The sequence below is a fragment of the Pipistrellus kuhlii genome, unplaced genomic scaffold (assembly GCF_014108245.1).
Source record: "Pipistrellus kuhlii isolate mPipKuh1 unplaced genomic scaffold, mPipKuh1.p scaffold_m20_p_3, whole genome shotgun sequence".
Classification (NCBI taxonomy): domain Eukaryota; kingdom Metazoa; phylum Chordata; class Mammalia; order Chiroptera; family Vespertilionidae; genus Pipistrellus; species Pipistrellus kuhlii.
This window is the reverse complement of record NW_023425529.1, coordinates 22252955-22273058: the sequence shown is the minus strand read 5'-3', so window position 1 is coordinate 22273058 and position 20104 is coordinate 22252955. Positions and strand designations below refer to the sequence as shown.

General features: G+C 39.4%; 1 protein-coding gene across 1 annotated transcript; it reads right to left on the bottom strand.

Moving 5' to 3' along the window:
* Positions 1-682: 682 nt before the first annotated feature.
* MGST1 (microsomal glutathione S-transferase 1) lies at positions 683-13309 on the bottom strand. Its single transcript, XM_036456999.2, has 4 exons — positions 13151-13309; positions 8064-8204; positions 5154-5248; positions 683-1285 (listed from the first exon to the last, which is right to left on the bottom strand). Exons 2-4 carry the CDS (start codon positions 8187-8189, stop codon positions 1039-1041), a joined length of 468 nt encoding a protein of 155 aa, XP_036312892.1. The 5' UTR covers positions 8190-8204; positions 13151-13309; the 3' UTR covers positions 683-1038.
* Between the last annotated feature and the right edge of the window lie 6795 nt (positions 13310-20104).

Genomic DNA, 20104 nt, shown 5'->3' with positions numbered 1-20104 from the left:
ATAATAAAAGGCTAATATGCAAACTGACCAAATGGCAGAACAACCGATCACTATGACATGAACTGACCACCAGGGGGGGGCAGACGCTCAATGGAGGAGCTGCTCCCTGGTGGTCAGTGCACTCCCACAGAGGGAGCGCCATGCAGCCAGAAGTCAGGCCCATGGCTGGCGAGTACAGTGGTGGTGGTGGGAGCATCTCCCACCTTCATGGCAGTGCTAAGGATGTCCGACTGTCAGCTTAGGCCTGCTCTCCATGGAGAGTGGACCTAAGCTGTCAGTTGGACATCCCCCAAAAGCTCCCGTACTGTGAGAGGGAACCACCCCACCTAATCCCACCCCTGAATGCATGGATTTTGTGCACCAGGCCACTGGTGTGTGTGTGTGTATGAGTTAATGTTATTACATTAATATTAAATTTCTTGGGTGTGATAATGATATTGTGGTTATTTAGAGATTGTCCTGTACATAGAAAACACATGGTGAAGTATATTGATATTTGACTTACCTTCAGATTGTTCAGAAAAACCATTGAATGGTAGAGCTAAAGCAAATATAGCAAAATGTTAACAATTAGTAAATCTAAATGAAAGACATGAAGATTCATTGAATTACTTTACACTTTTCCATAGGTTTGAAGCTTTTGAAAATACAAGCTGGGAAAAATAAAACCAAACGAAATTATTCTTTAAATTCTTTATTTCATACATCCATTTCAGCAATATTGAAATAGTTTTCTCATACATGCAATTACTCTTTTTATAGGTTTAAAATATGAAATGGTGAATGAGTATTACAAATTATAATCAAAATGTATAACCAAGTACTTTTAGAATAAGATAACAGATTTAAGAATTGTGTTAAATTTCTAGTGCAAATATAACACAAAAGTAAAAACATTGGTAATGTTAAGATTCAGTCTAGGTTTCTCCTACCTTAATTTCTCTGCTCCTTCCCATTTAAAATCTTAAAAAGTTTTCATTATAAATTGGAAATACATATTCTTAGAAAATAATAGGGTGATGAGTTGTATGATTCTCCTTATAGGTACAATCTAGTCTTCAGCAATCTGTAAGCCATTGACCAAGTAACTCCATATCCAAGAAAAAAAGCCAAAGCACGATTTGGCTGGGGAAGGGGTAACAAATATGAAATTGTGTGGTAGATCCGTGCTCCAACAAAGAGTCTGAAGTGCAGGATAGCTGTAGAGAGATCTGGGCCACTCAAGGAATACAGAAGGCCAATCCCAAGAAATGGCACAATATTTTCAAGGTCATTCAGGTGGGCCCTGTGGAAAAAGATGACTAATAAAACACTACTTTTAAAATCAGCAGAAACGTATTCCTTTTCCCCCTCTCCTCTACAACTAAACGTGTGTTACTGAATCTGAAAAATGCAAAGACAGATCCATTTTATTTCTCTCATATTGCCTTGCTTCCTTACCTACCTGGTGTTTATTTAGAAGGACTCATTATTTTTGTTTCTTTTTATTTTTAGTGTATCTCGGCAGTGAGAAGGCACTTCCCACTTTCAAGAATATTAAAACTGTATCTATGTAGTAAACCTCACTTTATTTTTGTAGATATAAAATACTGTTTCTTACAGGGTTCATACAATAGCAACTCAAGATTTTTCTTATAAAAACTCTTCCTCCCAAAGCAAGATAATCCTTTTGGTTATGATCTTTCTAAAGACTCCTCTCTCACTTCTGCTAGTCTTACTAAGATAATCCTTGCTCACTCACCCTAACCACAGGTTGCAAAGAATTAATTTACCTATTTAATACCAAGAATCTCAGGCTCTCAACATCCAAATAGCAGAATATATAACTAGCCTTTCAAATATGGGTAAGATCTGAGCCAGTGTATCCTCAAATTACAAAAAGAATTAGCTAAGCGAGGGGGCAAAATAGAAAGAATAAACAAAAATGACAATACAGAGAAAGATATGTTTCCTAAATTTTATCTTTATACCACAGCTAAAAGAAAAAAGCATAATTTAGCCACAAGTTTTCCTCCAATTCATGGCACCTTGGATTTCTCTGGCAAAAATGTGAATACAAGGCACATCTATTACTGACTTGATATTTTTTTAAGTACTTAATTTTAAAATCTGATGTTCCTGTGTAAGTCTCCAGAATTAAAAATTACTGCAGAATATATAGTAAAAGTAAAGATTTTAGAGAGTTTATCAGCCTAGTGATACATATTTCAAAATGAAAAATATTTCTGCTTTATGTTATTCTCTTTCCTTTTAGGGAAAAAAAAAATACAATAGTGGCCTATTGTGTACTCAATGATCTTCCTATATCTTCCTTCTCCTGTTTTCCATAGATTGTATCTAAGGTTGCCTGACAGAGATGATGACACATAAAGATATAAAGAAGGTGACAGTAATCAAGAGAAGTAATGGTTTTGAAAGATTTAAATAAAGAATTACTTGTTCCTACATAAAAGTAAGGGCAGAAAGATATGAATGTTCCTGTCCCCTTTATCATGGAACCACCCAAGGGCTCCTGAGAGGAAAGTGGGCAAGAAAGGATGGAAAGACCACTTTCTTCTAAAGAAGGGCTTGCTTCACCAACGACATCAAGGGATTTATTTGGCCCTCTGAATTCTGCTGAACCACAGATAAATCTTCACCTCCAATCATGAGCAGGTTAGTTTCCTCCTTCACAATATTTCAAATTTGGAGAAGACATCTCCCTGCCTTTACCCTCTAGTTGCTCCAAGTCACTGGTATCTTCCCAGAGGGAGCTATGCATACATCTGTGTCCCAGCTTTATAGCTGCTGCATAGGGGACAGGGCCCTGGATCATGTAGATTCCATCCTATACACTGTATTGGGAGAAAAACTGGGTTTTCAAAGGCAAAAAAATAAAACTAGACCTTATCTTACACTGAATAGAGAAATCAACTCAAAATGGATTAATGGCTTGCATGTATGATCTGATACCATAAAACTCCTAGAAGAAAGCAAAGCATAAAGGGTAATCTCCTTGACATGGCAATTATTTGAGGGGGAGAGGGGAGGGAGTGGGAAGAACAAAAGAAAAGGCAACTAAAGCACATAAAACAAACAAACCCACAGATGGAACTATATCAAACTAAAACATTTCTGCTCAGCAAAAGAAACTATCAATAAAATGGAAAGGCAACCTACGTAATTGGGGAAAATATTTGCGAACCACATTATCTGATAAGAGGTTAATATCAAAACACAAGGAACTCACACAACTCAATAGCAAAAACAAACAAACAAACAAACAAACAAAACAAAAAACACAACAACAAATAACCCAAATTTAAAATGGGAAAAGGACTTGAATAGGCTTTTTTTTTTTTTTAAAGAAGATACAAATGCTAGGAGTGCATGAGAAGGTGCTCAACAGCACTAAACATCAAGGAAATGCAAATCAAAACCACAATGAGTTATCACCTTACATCTGTTAGGATGGTTATTATAAAAAAGACAAGAAATAATAAGTGATGGTGAGCATGTGGAGAAAAGGGAACCCTGTGCACTTTTTTAGGGAATGTAAACTGGTATAGCCACTATGGGAAACAGTATAAAGGTTCTTCAAGAAATTAATAGTAGAACTACTATATGATCCAACAATCCCACTCTGCATGTATATTCAAAGGAAAAGAAAGTATTGTCTTAAAGAGATGTGTGCGGTCCCATGTTCATTGCAGCATTACTCATGACAACCAATTTATGGAAAGAACCTGTGTCTGGCAATGAAGGAATGGATAAAGAAAATGTGATATACATACAGTGAAATATTATTCAGCCTTAAAAAGGAAAGCCTGATATTTGCAACAACTTGAAGAAACCTGGGAGGCATCATGCTGAGTAAAATAAACCAGACAGGAAAGACAAATATTGTTTGGTGTTACTTATATGGGGGAAATATAAAAATGAAACAAAGTCAAGCTAAGAGAAATAGAGTGGAAGTGGTTGCAGGGGCGAAGGGTGAGAGCGAATAGTAAGGGAAGTTTTGTAAAAGGGTACAAGCTTTCAATTAAAATATGAATAAAGGAACTAGCCAATTTGGCTCAGTGGATAGAGCACCAGCCTGCAGATTGAAGGGACTCGGGTTCGATTCTGCACATGCCTGGATTGTGGGCTGATCCCCGGAGCGGGTGGGGAGAGGTGCATTTCGGAAGTAGCCAATCAGTGATTATCTCTCATCACTGATGTTTCTGTCTCTCTCTCCCTCTCCCTTTCTCTCTGAAATCAATAAAAGTATATTTTAAAAACAAAAATGATGAATAAATTCTGAGGATAGAATGCAGAATGTATTACATGATGACTATAGTTGATAACACTGTACTTCATAATTGAAATTTGCTGAGAGTAGGACTGAAATGTTCTTACCAAAACAAAACAAACAAACAAACAAAAACAGAGGGTAACTATGTGAGGTGATAGATGTATTAATTAATCTAATGGGGGAATACTTGCACAATATATATATATAGTACAAGTCATAATGTTGTATATCTTAAATATCTTCCAATTTTATTTGTCAATTATACCTCAGTAAAGCTGAATTTTTTTTTATTTTCCTGGCAATATGACAAAAATTAAGAAAAATACCCCCAGAGTAAAATTCAATGTGCTTTTTAAAATCACTATATTATCATAATTGTATTGTTAGAAAACTGTATAGTTGATATCATGGCTTACTGCTTTTCATTATTCATTGCATTCTCAGTACATTAAACATAATATCTATAAAGGAAAGAGAAAGGAGAGATATATCCTACATTTATGTTTTGAATCTTATGCAAAAGTACCTAGTTCTTTATCCTTTTACATAAGCTGACAATTTCACTTCTGGAGAAAGACAACAAAATTGTAAGAATCTGCCATTCTCATTTTAGCTCCTACCTATCATTAGTTTTGATATATTCCTACACAGAACCAAGTCATTAATCCCAAGAAAGGGCAAAGAAATATAGCAAAATTGGCAATAGGTGTAATTGCAGTAATAGTTGAAGACTTCTAGATCCCTAATTTTCTGTAATTATTATATAAACTAAGTACGATGACAAACTTTTCATCCTTCTTCAAAACCCCAACACCCTCACAGAATTCCTTGACCAAAATTCATTGACCAAGTAAACAATTTCAGGAAACAGTGGGTTTACCTTCGTACACGTTCTACTCTGTCATCAACCCGAAGGTACTTCTTGGCATTTTCTCCTTTGCCAAAGCTTGCACAGTCTTCCGGGTTGACAAAAGCCTATTCCAAATACCAAGAAAATATCTTTCAAATACCAGATAACATTGCGGTATTCTAAGTTATTTTTCATTTAAACATTAGAAACAGGCATCCAGGATGGCCCTATGGAATGAAAATTTGGAGCAATGAATCAAACGCAGGAGAAGAGAGCATCTATAGTTTAAATCTGAATTTTTATTAACTGTGCAAAATTTTTTGAAAAGAGAGGCATAAATAAGAACTTCAATAAAAAGCAATGTATAACAATAGTGAAAAAGAAGCAAAATGGAAAAGAGGGCATGATTCTAAGTCATCTAGACTATTATTATAGTGAACTGGCATTTTTTTCGTAGTGGTATTCAGGCACCTTCTCTCAAGGGCATTAACATTTCCAACTGATTGCTCACCTGAAAGTCAAGGTTTACTTGCTAAAGATATTTGAAGAGGAAGGGGCAATAAATGTATTCTATATTTTGCTAGAATATGTGTACTGCTTTTTCTTCTTCTGAATTAACTAAAACTTAAGGTTGAATAATATAGTGAAATATAAGTAGCTGATTACATTCCTACAAATACATGTTCTAGTGCAGTGTTTCCCAAACTTTTGACATATGTGTACCCCTTCTATAATTTTCATAAAGCGGAGTACCCCTCGTACTCATGAGAATGTAGAATTAGACGTAGCTAAGCATGGTGCAGTGCATATCCCCACCAAACTCCGGTGCAACGTGTACCCCCACCAAACTCTTCCTGTACCCTTGGGGGTACACGTACCACACTTTGGGAAACACTGTTCTAGGGCATATGCTCATGTATTCCTTCTATAATCATTATGCTATTTGAAATGATTTCCCCATTCTTTAAAACTCATGTGAACTTTAAAAATATTTAAGTATAGTCCATTATTTAATAATTTATAGTAAATTAATGAATACAAACACAAAGTACAAAATTAGCCTTAATTTAAGCTCAGAAATCTCATAAATATTACAATATTTTTCCTAATGTGACATGAATATTAATTTCAGAAAAAGATGCTGAGGAGATCTGATGGGCAGGAATGTGATACAGCATCAGCTCTTGAGGTAAGGGCTGCCCATTTTGGCCCTAGGCCATACGTGAATTTTGGGTCACTAAATAATTGCATTATAATGGAAAGTATGTGAGAGTTGAGTTGAAACTAATATGAATTTGCACCTCAGCCTCACTCTGCACGAAAGTGAAACCTTGGGTAAGCCTTGCTCCTCTGACTTTCAGCTCCTCAGCTATAAAGCGAGAGGACACTAATGAGGATCTCACATTATTATGTGAACTGATTCCATGATCTGATACGTGTAAAGAACACCATGACTCCTGCCACACATCAGTAGCACTCTACAAATTTGAATTCCTTGGTTCTTTTCTCATCAGACAGGGTACATTTCTGCTATCCCTGGTGCCACTGTGCTTCTGGAGAATGAGGGGACCTGGTGGGAGGCAGCTATTTTATACCTTGCTGCTCCAGCACCTTGTCCCGTTAGAGCAGCGTTCTCAACCTGTGGGTCAAGACCCTTTTGGGGGGTGAACGATATCCTGCATATCAGATATTTACATTACGATTCATAAAAGTAGCAAAATTACAGTTATGAAGTAGCAACAAAAATAATTTTATGGTTGGGGTCACCACAGTATGAGGAGCTGTATTAAAGAGTCACGACATTAGGAAGGTTGAGAACCACTGCATTAAAGAGTCAAACACATGGGTATTTGCTCCATTAAAATGCGAATATCCTTGGGGATGGACTTACACCTAAAGATAGTACAAAGAAATACCTTAGGAAGGACTATGACCTCTAGATAAAAGCAAGGCTCTGGAGGACAAAACCAAGGGCTGGCACTGAGAGAGAAATAGGTGGTTCTCCTGAAAAAGAAAGCTCTAAATAGGGACCACACCAATGAAAATCATTTCACTTTGTCAAGGTAGATTTGCTCAGTGTTCCTTACTGTGTTGTCATACTCCTTGCTTAAATACAGGATTGTGCTCCAAATCTTTCTACCACTTTCCCCCATGCCTTCAGTTTTGCTTTGTGTTTTTTTTAAATCATAATTATAACGCTGGGTATTAATAGTATTCATTTAAGAAATCAGAAACATATTATACAAAATTCAAATGCATTGTTCCACAAGAAGCTCTACTATGGGAATAACTTAAATTTTGTCCCCAAAGGCATATCCTGACCTGTAAAAGAGATGAAAATACCAGTTAATTGTCTGAAAAATGACTATGTCATCAACTCTAGTTGGCAACATTAACTTCAAAATCACAGATAGGCCAAAAAACGGTTTGGCTCAGTGGATAGAGCGTGGGTCTGTGGACTGAAGGGTCCCAGGTTTGATTTCAGTCAAGGGCATGTACCTTGGTTGTGGGCACATCCCTGGTGGGGGGTGTGCAGGAAACAGCTGATAGATGTTTCTCTCTCATTGATGTTTATAGCTCTCTATCTCTCTCCCTTCCTCTCTGTAAAAATCAATAAAATATATATATATATTTTAAATCACAGATAGTTTCCTTGAAAACTTTGATACTCCAGAAATCTCAGATGCTGAAGCAACATGACAAAAGGTAAAATCCACAATGGAAAAAAAAACAAAAAAAGCATTTACTAGTTCCTAGAGTAAAACATGTGTTTCATAAATATATTAAATCCATCTGTAGCAAATGACGGCATACTTCATTTGCAGCATTAAACAATGTGCCAATGAACTTTACCAAGAAAAAAGGAAATTAAGAAAATTGCTTTTCAGAATTCCAACTCTAAAAAAAAAAAAAAAAAAAAAATCCCTTCAAATGTCTTACCTTTCTTGTCATTCTATAGAATGCAGTTGCAGTACTCATAAACATCATTTTTGAAAGAACAATCGTCGTATAGGAGGCAAATGCCATGAATACTTCATTTTCCATTAGCTCAGCAAGGTCAACCATTTTTTCAACTTTGATCTGGAATTATAGACAAGATTTGAAAAAGCAGACATAAATACCCCAAGTACCTTAACGGGCACTTGATATAATAACCATACTGTTCTTTCAAATATCTTGGGTTATTTACAGAAGAAATAATCATTTAATTTTTCTAAAATTTCAAAATAAGCAGTATTTTTTTTCTAGTTATATGTCATTAAACTTGAAGACATCAAATCAGTAGAAAAAATGAAAATGAAAATGTAAGGGCATTTAAGACAAAATAAACAGCAAAAGACTGTAAAAATAGATTAAAGTCACATTTTTACATCAAGATCAACCACAAGTTGGACACAAAAGATCAAAGTTCATGGGTTGAACTTTGGAAATATCAAATTATGTAATAGTAATACCATTAATGTTTGATTAGTAATGCCTAATTTCTTATACATGTTTTGCTTTAGAAACCAAACCTACAGCTTTCTGTCATTTCCGTAGTACTCAAGATCTCAAGTTTCTAAAATTCCAATTCTATTATTTACTTTGGTTGAGAGATTTGGCCTCTCTAAAGCTAAATTTCTTCACTTATAAGATGGGATTTATAATAGTTTCTAACTTATTGGGTTGTTGTCAGGATTTAATTGATAACATATACTTAGTACAGCACCTCACCCATTAAAAACCCCTCAATAAAATTTATTACAGCTTTATCATGATCATCACTATCACCATGATCATGGTCATCATTATTACCAATGCAAATGAAGATAAAGAGGCAGGATAACGGAGCTAAACAAAAGATAGGCTTGCAAATGCAAGGTGAAAAATTGGCATTTATGCTACTTTTATGGAAGGAATAAGGGAGGATAAGCTTTACATGACTCTTTAGGTTACTTCACATGCATGTCTACTATCTAAAAGATGTCAAAAGTAAGCTGAATGTAACTATCTTAGTGTAGAGTTGGACATATAATTGGGAATATACTCAGGAGGAAAGCTAAGGCACACTAGTAATTCTGAGGTCAAAGTGGGTAAGGATTTAAGGTAAATCTTAAAATTTAAACACATCACATATCTACATATGCATTAGATATGTTAAGCAGGCAAGTTGGAATACAAACACGTCTCTGACCACACATCTCACACATGAACCATACCAGACTGTCTCCTTCAAGAGATGGCAAACTGCTTCATTCTGTTTCAACACTGACTGAATGTGTACTCTGTGGCTGGCACTGTTGGTGCCCCTTACAGCTGTTACCTTCTTTCCTCTTCCAATTATGTTACAAGGGAGCATTATTATTCCCATTGTGCAGATGAACCAAAGTTGCCTAAGTAATCTCTATTTTAAAGGGTAAGCCAAAAAAAAAGGACTCAGATTTAGGCAAACTGAAATGATATATTCTAGTTAAAAAGAACAAAAACAAAATACATACGATAAATGAATTCATCTCCACAAGTCTTGAAAAGCACAGTATGTGAGATAAATTCTCTGTGCAAGATAATACCTTTAGTAACATTTGGCTGCACTTGTTCTAAGTGCTGAGGGGGGAAAGCCCGGAGTAGGCTGCTCTATCCTTCAGAGCTAAGTAATCAGCTTAATAAGGGAAACCGAAGTCCTATGCTTCTGGAAAGAGATCTGAAATACTGAGGAAGTTCCTCTCTTAAAAAATTAAGACAGTCTTATCCAGTAGAAAGTGTTGCTATTTAACAACAATTTTAAAACTATAACAGCAGGTTTCTGTTAGTTCCCAGAGTGAAAAAAATAAAAAAATAAATATATATATATATATATATACATATATATATGTGTATATATATACATATACATATATATACATATATATATATATATATATATATATATTTATCAATGAATAAAAGTTCAGAGAATGTTCTCTCTTCGGTAGAAATTGGTATGGGAAGAGAGAAAGGGGAAGTGTTCCAGGACTGTTGGGAAAAGCACACACAGAGGTCAGCAGTTGGAGCAAACGGGCCATGGGAAGCTTCTTTCAATGTGAACAATATAGTTACAGTGCACTTCACACAGTTTCTCAATCACCAAAAATGTGGCTCAACTCCTCAGGCCTGTGCTTTTGGGAGATCAGTCAACACACAGTCTCTGATGCCACACCTTGTTTATGTAAGTCTGACTCACCTCTCTGGGACCAACATCTTCTACTGCCAACCTACCCGAGGGCCCGGCGAGGAGAAGTAAAGGTAAGACACAAGACAGGGGAGTCATTAGTAGCATGAGAGAAGGTGCTGCTGGTCTAGATTCCCCCCCACCCCCACCCCCCAAAGCTGATTTGCCAATAAGTTGCCTTGAGCCTACATCATGGCTGGGCACTGCAAAATTACTGAAAAAGTTTTGTCGGAAAAAGTCAGCAGGAGAAAGGAGGGCAGTACACAGTGGTAGCAATATGAAGGTAACATGTGAGATGGTTTGAGTATTTTAGGAATGAGGTAGAAATAATCTAAAGTAAGCAGAGCAAAAACTGAAACTTTTTTTTACAAATTACGGGAAACAAAGTATTGCAATGTATAGTGTGTTCCTTTCATTGGTCATCATTGGTTGACATAACAGAGAATGTCTTAACCTGTCTCACCAGAGAGAGGGCTCAGTCCCCTCACATGGATGGGTCTGCCTTTGTGAGGGCAACGGGCAGAGAGAGTGTTGAGCACACACACACTCTGGAGCCAGGCTGGGGTTCAGGTGGATCTCAACTCTGTCACTTCCTAGCTGTGATTTCACTGCCCAAGGGCCTCCTTCCCTTCCCTGTAAAATGAAATCAGTAACACTTCCTACCTCACAGGAATCCTGTCAGCATTGAAGGAGTCATGTGTGAAGTACTGAGGAAAGCACAGGACCTGGGGGGTGCTCTATAAGCCTTGGGTAAATAAGCCCCTACTTTGGCACTGTTCTGGGCATCAAGCATACAATTTTAGGGTTTTCCGGGATCTTTACACTTAATTTGGAAAACTCAACTACAGTCAGAGCACCTGATATTCGTCTCCACCTTTAACCTATAAGGAAATTGAGGCCCAGAGAGGTAGAGGGACTAATTTGACCCGAATTCACAACTGATGAACCAGCATTGGGACCCGGTTTTCTCAGTGTTTAACTCGAGGCTGGTTAAACACCTTCAGGCTGACAATTCAAGATGGCTCTGGTTTTTTGGGAGAATTTTTCTGTCAAATGCCACTCCTACCCCAGCTGAGTCTTCATCTCTCAACTGAAGAAACTTTTTCAAAGGAAGTGGGAAAATGAAAGACACTCTTCTCTCCAACCCCCCTCCCCCAGGCCCCAGATAACAATAATCTCTGAGGCCTTCACCCCCTTATTTTTACAGGTTCGTAGCCAAAAAGAGCAAAGTTCTTTTATTCATGGTCGCCTCTCTGTGTCAGTATTGTGAAATACACAGAGAAATCTGGGAATACATCCTCAGGGTCATGACTCTGCAATTTTAGACTCTCTGAAACCAACAGAAGGCTACCCATGAGATAAGGCAAAAAGATAATTGAGGGCCCTTCTGTTACTGTTTATGTAAGGTCTAGAATTTCCTGAACAGATTGAGGTGACTGCAGACTTGGTCTCCTATGATTCAGAGCACAGGTACTGGGAGAAAATTGCTGGTGGCTGGGGAGGCGGGGGGAGGGTTGTGGGGTGAGGCTGTTCTGGGGGGGGCGGGTGACTTCCTTTTCCAACCTCAGAGATCAAAAAGCTCCACTCTAAAAGCAAAACCTTATAAGAAGGGCACTTGTCTGCCACAGAGAGCAATATGCAAATGTGGACCAATTGCCATTTTAAAAAGTGATTCAAGATAGTCAACATGCATAGTCCTTTTTTTTAAATTTATTTTTTAATTAATTAATTTATTTATTTATTTTGACACAGCAAAGGACAGTAAAGCCCCCAACAACCCTGTCTCCAGGCCATAAGCCCACGGGGAAGGCAAAGGAGTGTCTAGCTTGGTCAAAGGGGTGTCTAGCTTGGTATTCACAGCAGCCCAGGGCCCTGAGAACGCTGGGCTGTTAGCTGGACGCCTGGAGAGTTTCCCTCTGACCAGAAACAATGCGTGATTATGGGCCACTTGGCGCTTCCTCCCACAGAAAGCAGCCACAGGAATAAGGACTTCCTAGCAATGGTGCAGGGACTACCAAGAGGCCTGGAAACTTTTTCAAAGGAAGTGGGAAATGGAACAGTCTTCTCTCCACCCCGCACCCCCATGCCCCAGATAACAATTATCTCTGAGGCCTTCACCGCCAAAGACGGTCCCTTTCTCCTTTACTCCTTCCACATGGCTTCCCCCTCCAGATTGGGGGGTGGAGAGCCTTCTAGGACGTTCCATCCTTAGCCTTCCAGTCAACCGGCCATAAAACATCACAGGGTCTAACCCACGTCCTCCTGCACTTTGCAATTTAATTATTGTTATATCACAGGGTCTAATCCAGGGCCTCCTGCACTTTGTGGTGGTGGTGATTATTACTGTTTTAAACGTGCTGACGCTTCACCGCCTATGGAAGTAAACGGGGAGGGCCGGCCCTGCCTTTCAGTGAGTCCAAAGGCCGGTCTGGCCAAGAAATAGAGCCGCTTTGGGACTTTACACCCCCTTGGGGCGAACAGAAGTTGCTTAAACTGTAGCGGCTTCATATGCATTAGTACAATTTGCAGGTATTTTGCATGCCCCCAAAGTTCACGGGGTTTGGGGGGCAGCTTTCAAAGTGGATGAGAAAAAGGAGTAAATCACCACTTCAACATGAAGAGATGAGTCCAGTTTCCTTCCTGGAGTTGGACCAAGGGAAACTTCACCTGCAAGCATGCAGGAGCACAAGTCCCTTTCGGGAGGGACCATCTGAACTGCAGAGTTGGCAGCTGAATGGAGCAAACAAGTTGCAGGCTGGCGGAGACTTCCCCAGCCTGCAGCCAGCTGCCATCCACCCTCTGCACAGCCTCCCCCTCCGCACCCAGTCCCGGCACCTACCGTGGGTCCCGTGGATCCCGTGGGTCGCAGCAGGAGCGAGGCTGCAGAGCTGTCCCCGCGGGCCGGCCGCTGAACTGGGGGGACTTTGGCTGCGCGGGGCGGACCGGACGCCGGCGCCACGCCCCCTCTGGCTAATTTCCTATTAATCTGCTCTCCCTGGCTTTAAAGCAAGACTCCCAGCCTGGGCAAGTCCCGCCCCTAAATCGCCTGACTTTTCTTTCCTGGAGGAACCACCGCCTACTGGCTCCCCTCTGAAACACTTGTATTTGGCGCCCGCAGCCTGCGGCTCCGCTTCTGGAAATGCCATTTGTCCCATTCGGCGGGGCGGCGACGTTAGCGACTGTGTGGGAACTCCTACATTCAATCCTCCTACATTCCAAGCGTGGGGATGGGAAAGCAAGGCAAAGGCGGTTCACTTTCCTTTAGTTGGAAACATTGTAAAAAGATCCCAGTGTGGAGCCTTGAGAACATTAAAAGTTTTAAAGTTTTAGAGAACATGTAAATCTCAAGGGGGAGAGGGGAGGGAATACTCATGAGAAGTCATTGATAACATTAGGTTCCCTTGAACTTCACTTGTCCTGCCGCCTTTGCAAGTAGGTATTGGGTTCAGAGTTGTTGTGTTGGTTTTTTTTTTTTTCCATTCTTTTTTTTTCTAAATATATTTATTTTATTGACTTCGTAGAGGAAAGGAGGTGGAAACTTCACTCCCAAATTAGTGTTACTAATTTCATGTTGAGATCCACCTGTGCTCCTGCAGTTGGTCCACATTTGCAGGTAAAGTTCCCCGTTGTCCAAAGGCTGGCTTGGACACATGTAAACATTTAGTAAATCTCACGGATATTGTTCTAAATCTGTGATCGCAAGCAACTTGCTTCCTCACTCCGTCCCCTCAGGTTCAGAATCCAAAGTGGAAGTGGAGGTTACAGTTCAGCTCATTACACAATCAGCTTTAGTATGCCTTTTCCCGGGACATTTGGGGAATGCATTAGGAAGGCAAAGCTATTCTAACAGCCACGTCTACTGGAAGGGTATTTCCAAGCTTCCCAACCCCACAATGTTTATGGCTCTAGCTCCCAAGGTTTATCTAAAAATGTTTAAAGATTTATGTATTCAATCTATGTAACTTCTCTCCTGGTAATACTTCTTACACATTTATCACCTGCTCTGTGGGGTGTGTAACCTTTTTCTGTTTAGTCCCAATGTTACCTCCTTTAGGCTTTAAGGAGTGCTCCCCTAGCTAGCGGTCTTGGATCTGATTGACAAGTCCAAGCTCTACCCCCCAAAAAAATAAATACATGAAAAAGGAAATAAGATTTAGCAATTTGCTTTAGGACAGAGGAATCAATCACAGATCTGAGAACAATTTTTACATAAGCATATCCATAGATAATGGAAAATCTAGCATCAGAAGACATTAGTGCTTCATTTTCATGTCTGGATATTTTGGAAAATGTATTTACTCACCTATCTTGTTAAAGGACATGGGAACCTGGCTGTGATACTAACTGGAATAGAGCAGGATTTGAGATAAGTATGTTCAGAATTCTCACCACAGGAGTTTAATATTACAAGCATTTCAAAGACTCTTTTCATTCATTTATTGTAAGGTGATATGACCCAAAGCTTATGGATAACTTTACAGAAAAGGTACAGGCAGCTAAAACAAATATTTGGCTTTACAAAGTTCCAGATGAACAGGTTTTTTGGTTTGTTTGTTTGTTTGAAATATGTTTTTATTGATTTCAGAAAAGAAGGGAGGGAGGGAGAGAGATAGAAACATAAGTGATGAGAGAGAGAGAATCATTGATCAGCTGCCTCCTGCCCACCCCCTACTGAGGATAGAGCCAGCAACGTGGGCATGTGCCCTTGACCAGAATCGAAACCAGGACCCTTCAGTCTGTAGGCCAACACTGAGCCAAACCAGCTAGGGTTCCAGAGAAGCAGTTTTAACATGCTTCTGAAAAGAAAAGGAGCACTTATAAATGTATTCAAACTTAAAGAATCAATAAATAAATACTGAGTTCCCACTACCAATGAACAATGATTGCCTATCTGTTATATATCTGACACTATCTTTGGTATAATATTAGCACTTGACTGTAATCAATTTACTACAACAGCCATCTATGAAGTAAATACAACCTTGGCTTGATGCTAAAATCTGAAACCAAGGTAAATAAAATCAATTATTTGTGCTCAAAGAGTTTCAATTGAATAAACACAAGAGCCAAAAGAGTAAACAGTTGCCACTAAACTTGAGGAAGGAAAGATTTCAATTTAAAAATGAGAATGAAAATTGGGGGGTGAACTAGGCCAGGGGTCTGCAACCTTTAAGACATAAAGAGCCACTTGGACCCGTTTCTGAAGGAAAAAAAACACCTGGGAGCCGCAAAACCATTGCGACATTTAAAACAAATATAACACTGCATATATTGTTTCTTACTTTAATGCTATATACCAGATCGTGCAGTTAGCTGTCAATCTGAAGAAAAAAAAGACTTTTTCACTTAACAATGTAAAATATATTTTTGCAAATTAATAGCTAATTAAAATATTTAATTTACCTGGTTAATGGGATTTTTGCTCCTGAACCTCAGTGCACAGTGTCTGCACATCAGGGCTGTAAGATGTTACCTTCATTTTCACACAGGCTTGCAAGTTGTCATCTGTGAGGCGTGATGGATGTTTGTTTTTAATATAGTTCATGTTGGAGAAGACCTGCTCACATACATATGTGGAGCCGAAGATCGACAGAACTCCAAATGCATACTTTTTCATGTTTATATAAGTGTTGAGGATGGCATTCCATGTTTCGAATACAAGTTTGTCCTGCTTGGGAAGGTTTTCAATATCACTCCATTTATGATTCTGAGCCAGAATGGCCTTCTGACGGGCAACATCCTCAAGAGTAGTGGTCAAGCATTTGAACTTGGACACCCATATATCTTTGTCGGCTATATTGGCCAGTTCCATCTCAAGATCAGGTTGACTTACACCTGCAAATGCAGTCATATTAAATAGGAATGGATCAATCGCCAGGGGAGTGACAGGAAAGGATAATGTGGTTTTTTCCTCTCTGAACTCACAGAATCGTTTCCCAAATGAACTTTGCATTGTGGTGATTGCAGACTTCAAATATTCCAAATTTATCGTATCATGACTTTGTTTGAACTCTCTCAAAGAGGGAAAGTGAGACAGTGTACCTCTCTGTAAATCTTTGACAAACACTGTCAACTTGCGCTCGAATGCCAAAACCTCCTCCAGCATGTGCAGGGCTGTGCCTCCTTTCCCCTGAAGGGTTGAATTTAGTGTGTTTAGATGTGCTGTCATGTCTACCATAAAATGTAATTTTTCCAGCCATTCTGGCTGTTCCAGCTCAGCAAAGGTGAGCTCTTTGCTGAACAGGAAAGTTTTTACTTCTTCCAAACATACAACAAAGCGTTTTAGCACCTCGCCTCTGAACAGCCACCGGACCTTGTTGTGGAGCAGGAGGTCAGAATATATGCTTTCCACTTACTGTACAGGCCCGACTCCCAGTGACAGTCACACCGCAAGCCCTCTCTTTCTCTTTCTCCAGTCCTCTCTGTCCTCTCTGTCTTCTTCTTTTTCCTTCTCCCTTTTTTCTCTTTATTGCTTTTTTTTAATTATTATTTTTCAATGTCCCCTCTGTCAGTACCTCTCTTTCCCCTCACGCTGTGATGTGAGGGAGGAGGCTGGGCCAGGACAGGGACTCTGGTTGCCTAGCGATTCTAGGTCGCCGGCAACCTGTCACACAGAGCACCTGGAGCGCTGGAGGCAGCGAAGGTAAGTGATACAGCTCCCCGCCCCGCCCCTGCAATCGGCCCAGCTGTTGGGAGCCACAGCAATGCTTCAAAAGAGCCGCATGCGGCTCCGGAGCCACAGGTTGCCGACACCTGAACTAGGCCAATGACAAGGAAAAGGTTGTAAAAGAATTTACACATTCTATTCATCTTTGATACATGCTCTTTAATCAGTGAAGAAGAGAAAAAGTTACTTGGCTTGCTTTAGTTTGGATAAAAGGAAAGGTTAGACTTTGAACCCTTCTCCTCACCACCATTTGAAGCCTAAATGGAAATCTATCAGTGACACTGGACCCAAGCTTTGGGACAAATAATACCCTAGTAAATATTAAGCCATCTAAAAAGGCATTGATTTGGGCTGGGGATAGCAAAGGTCATTTGTTCAGCAAAGAGTAGCTGCCACAACAAAGAAAAAGGAGATCAAATTAGAAAGGTCTGAAAGAATAACGCATTAGAAGTCTAGTATTACAGTTCTTGCCTTTAAAAAACTAGACAAAGAGAAATATCAAAAAGGATTACCATCATCACTAGACTAGGTTTCCAGTAAGTAAGAAGGAATCAGGCATTGCAACTATGATCCTTTTAATTATCTTAGACCTTTATGTCCCTGAATTACAGATGAGGTATTTCCACATTCTGAAACTAAGGGTGCATACCTTTCTTGAAGATTTCAGAAAACATGTTTTAAGATTAAGACAAAAAGTAAAACAGAAATATGCAACTTTCTAAACAGTTATTATACTATTTTAGAATTATAATCTATGTTAAAGGTATAGTAGATTGTTCATCTCCCCCAACAACCCTATAAGGGAGTTCTTATTTCTCCTATTTTATAGGTAAACTAAAGGCCCAGTGCATGAAAATTTATGCACTGGAAGGGGGGTGGTCCCTCAGCCCAGCCTGCCCCCTCTCACAGTCCGGGAGCTCTCAGGGGCAGGAGGCTACCCAGGAGATCAGGGGAAGGCAATGCCCTCATCACACCTCTGCTGCTGTAACTGCTGGCAGCACAAGCCTAGGCAGGCCCTGGTTACCTGAGCCTTGGGCCAGCCCTGAGCAGCTGGGCAGTTGCCATCTGAGGCTTGCCTGCACCTTGGCCAGTCCTGCTTGCCTGAGCCTCAGTCAGTAGGGGATGCAGGAGGACCCGAGGCCCCCAGCGGGGCTGAGGAGACTCCAGTAGCAGGTGCATGGAGCAGCTGGCCCCACCCCCACTGTGGGTGCCGCCATCTTGTGATGGTGTGACAGTCAATGTGCATATTACTTCTTTATTATATAGGATACTCTGAGATCCAGAATAATTTGGGAGTTATACTAACGTCAAAAATAAATTCTGGCCCTAGCTGATTTGGCTCAAGGGATGGAGCATGGGCCTGCAGACTGAGGATCCCAAGGGCTCAATCTCCAGTAGGGGGCATGCAGGAGACAGCCAATCAATGATTCTCTCTCATCATTGATGTTCCTATCTCTCTTCCCCTCTCCCTTCCTCTATGAAGTCAATAAAACATATATATTTAGAAAGAAAAAAAATGGAGAAAAACAAAAACAAACTCTGAACCTAATACCTACCTACATTGAGAGGACAAAGCTAGAAAAATTATTATAAATCTCATGGAGCAAATTCAGAGAATATGGTGTAGGATAGACAAGTAAGTCAAAAGAACAGATTGGGATCCAGACACAGAATTGTACCAGTTGGTCAATTGATTTTCAGCAAAGATGCCAAAGCAGTTCAATGGAGAAAGAAAAGTTTTCAACAACTGGATAGCCATGTGGAAAAATACTTCAAACCCTAGCTCACACCATATACTAAAATTAATTTAAGATGGACCATAGACCTAAACACTAACATTATAAACTTCTAGAAGAAAGTATCTTCATGACACTGGGGTAGGCAGAGATTTCTAATACCAGATACAAAAATTATCTATAAAGAAAATGATAAATTGGATTTCAGAAAAAAAAATAAAATCTTATACTTAGAAATAAACTTAATAAAAGAGATAAAAGACTATGCTAAGAAAACTCCAGGACACTGAAAAAACAGATAAAGAAAGCTATAAACAACTGGATGAATATACTGTGTTCATATATTAGTACAATCAATATCATTAAAATGCCCATACTACCCAAAGCAATCTATAGATTCAACATAATCTCTATTAAAATATCAATGGCATTATTTCACAGATCTAGATCAAACATTCCAAAACTTTATATGGAACCAAAAAAGACCCTGAATAGCTACACCTATCTTGAGGAAGAACAAAGTTGGAGGGAATCACAATACCAGATATTAAGTTATACTCCAAAGCCACTGTACTCAAAACAGCCTGATACTGGCACAAGAACAATCATATAGATCACATGTGTCAAACACAAGGCCCGCGGGCCAAATCCATCCCACCAGGCCTTGCAATGTGGCCCGCACCGCGATGTCATCACTGCACTCCGCTGTGTTTCCATCACAATGACAGTTTATGACTGTTCAGTAAACCATTCGGCCCGCGATTTAGGCTGGATTTTAGATTTTGGCCCCTTCTCTGATTGAGTTCGACACCCCTAATATAGATGAACGAAACAGAACAGAGAATTTAGAAATTGACCCAAGCCAGTATGCTCAATTAATATTTGTCAAAGGAGGCAAGAGGATACAATGGAGTCAAGAGAGTCTCTTCAGTAAATGGTATTGGGAAAAATGGACAGTTACATGCAAAAAAAAAAAAAAAAAAAGGAAACTAGACCATCAATTCCCACCATATACTACAAGAATAAACTCAAAATGGATAAATGACTTAAATGTAAATCATAAAAATCTTAGACAAGCCGAAACCCGTTTGGCTCAATGGATAGAGCGTCGGCATATATTAAAAAAATCTTAGACAAAACCATAGGCAGCAAAATCTCAGATAGTTCTCATAGCAATACATTTACTGACATCTTCTAGAGCAGTGGTTGGCAAACTCATTAATCAATAGAGCCAAATATCAACAGTACAATGATTGAAATTTCTTTTGAGAGCCAAATTTTTTAAACTTAAACTTCTTCTAACGCCACTTCTTCAAAATAGACTCGTCCAGGCCATAGTATTTTGTGGAAGAGCCACACTCAAGGGGCCAAAGAGCCACATGTGGCTCGC

Bases quoted from the DNA above. Each gene is read 5' to 3' on its own strand.
- MGST1 (XM_036456999.2), bottom strand. From the start codon at position 8,189: ATGGTTGACCTTGCTGAGCTAATGGAAAATGAAGTATTCATGGCATTT. The intron at 5,249-8,063 runs GTAAGACATTTG...TATTTGGAATAG, and splicing joins TCTATAGAATGACAAGAAAG to GCTTTTGTCAACCCGGAAGA. The intron at 1,286-5,153 runs GTAAACCCACTG...CTTTTTCCACAG, and splicing joins AGAGTAGAACGTGTACGAAG to GGCCCACCTGAATGACCTTG.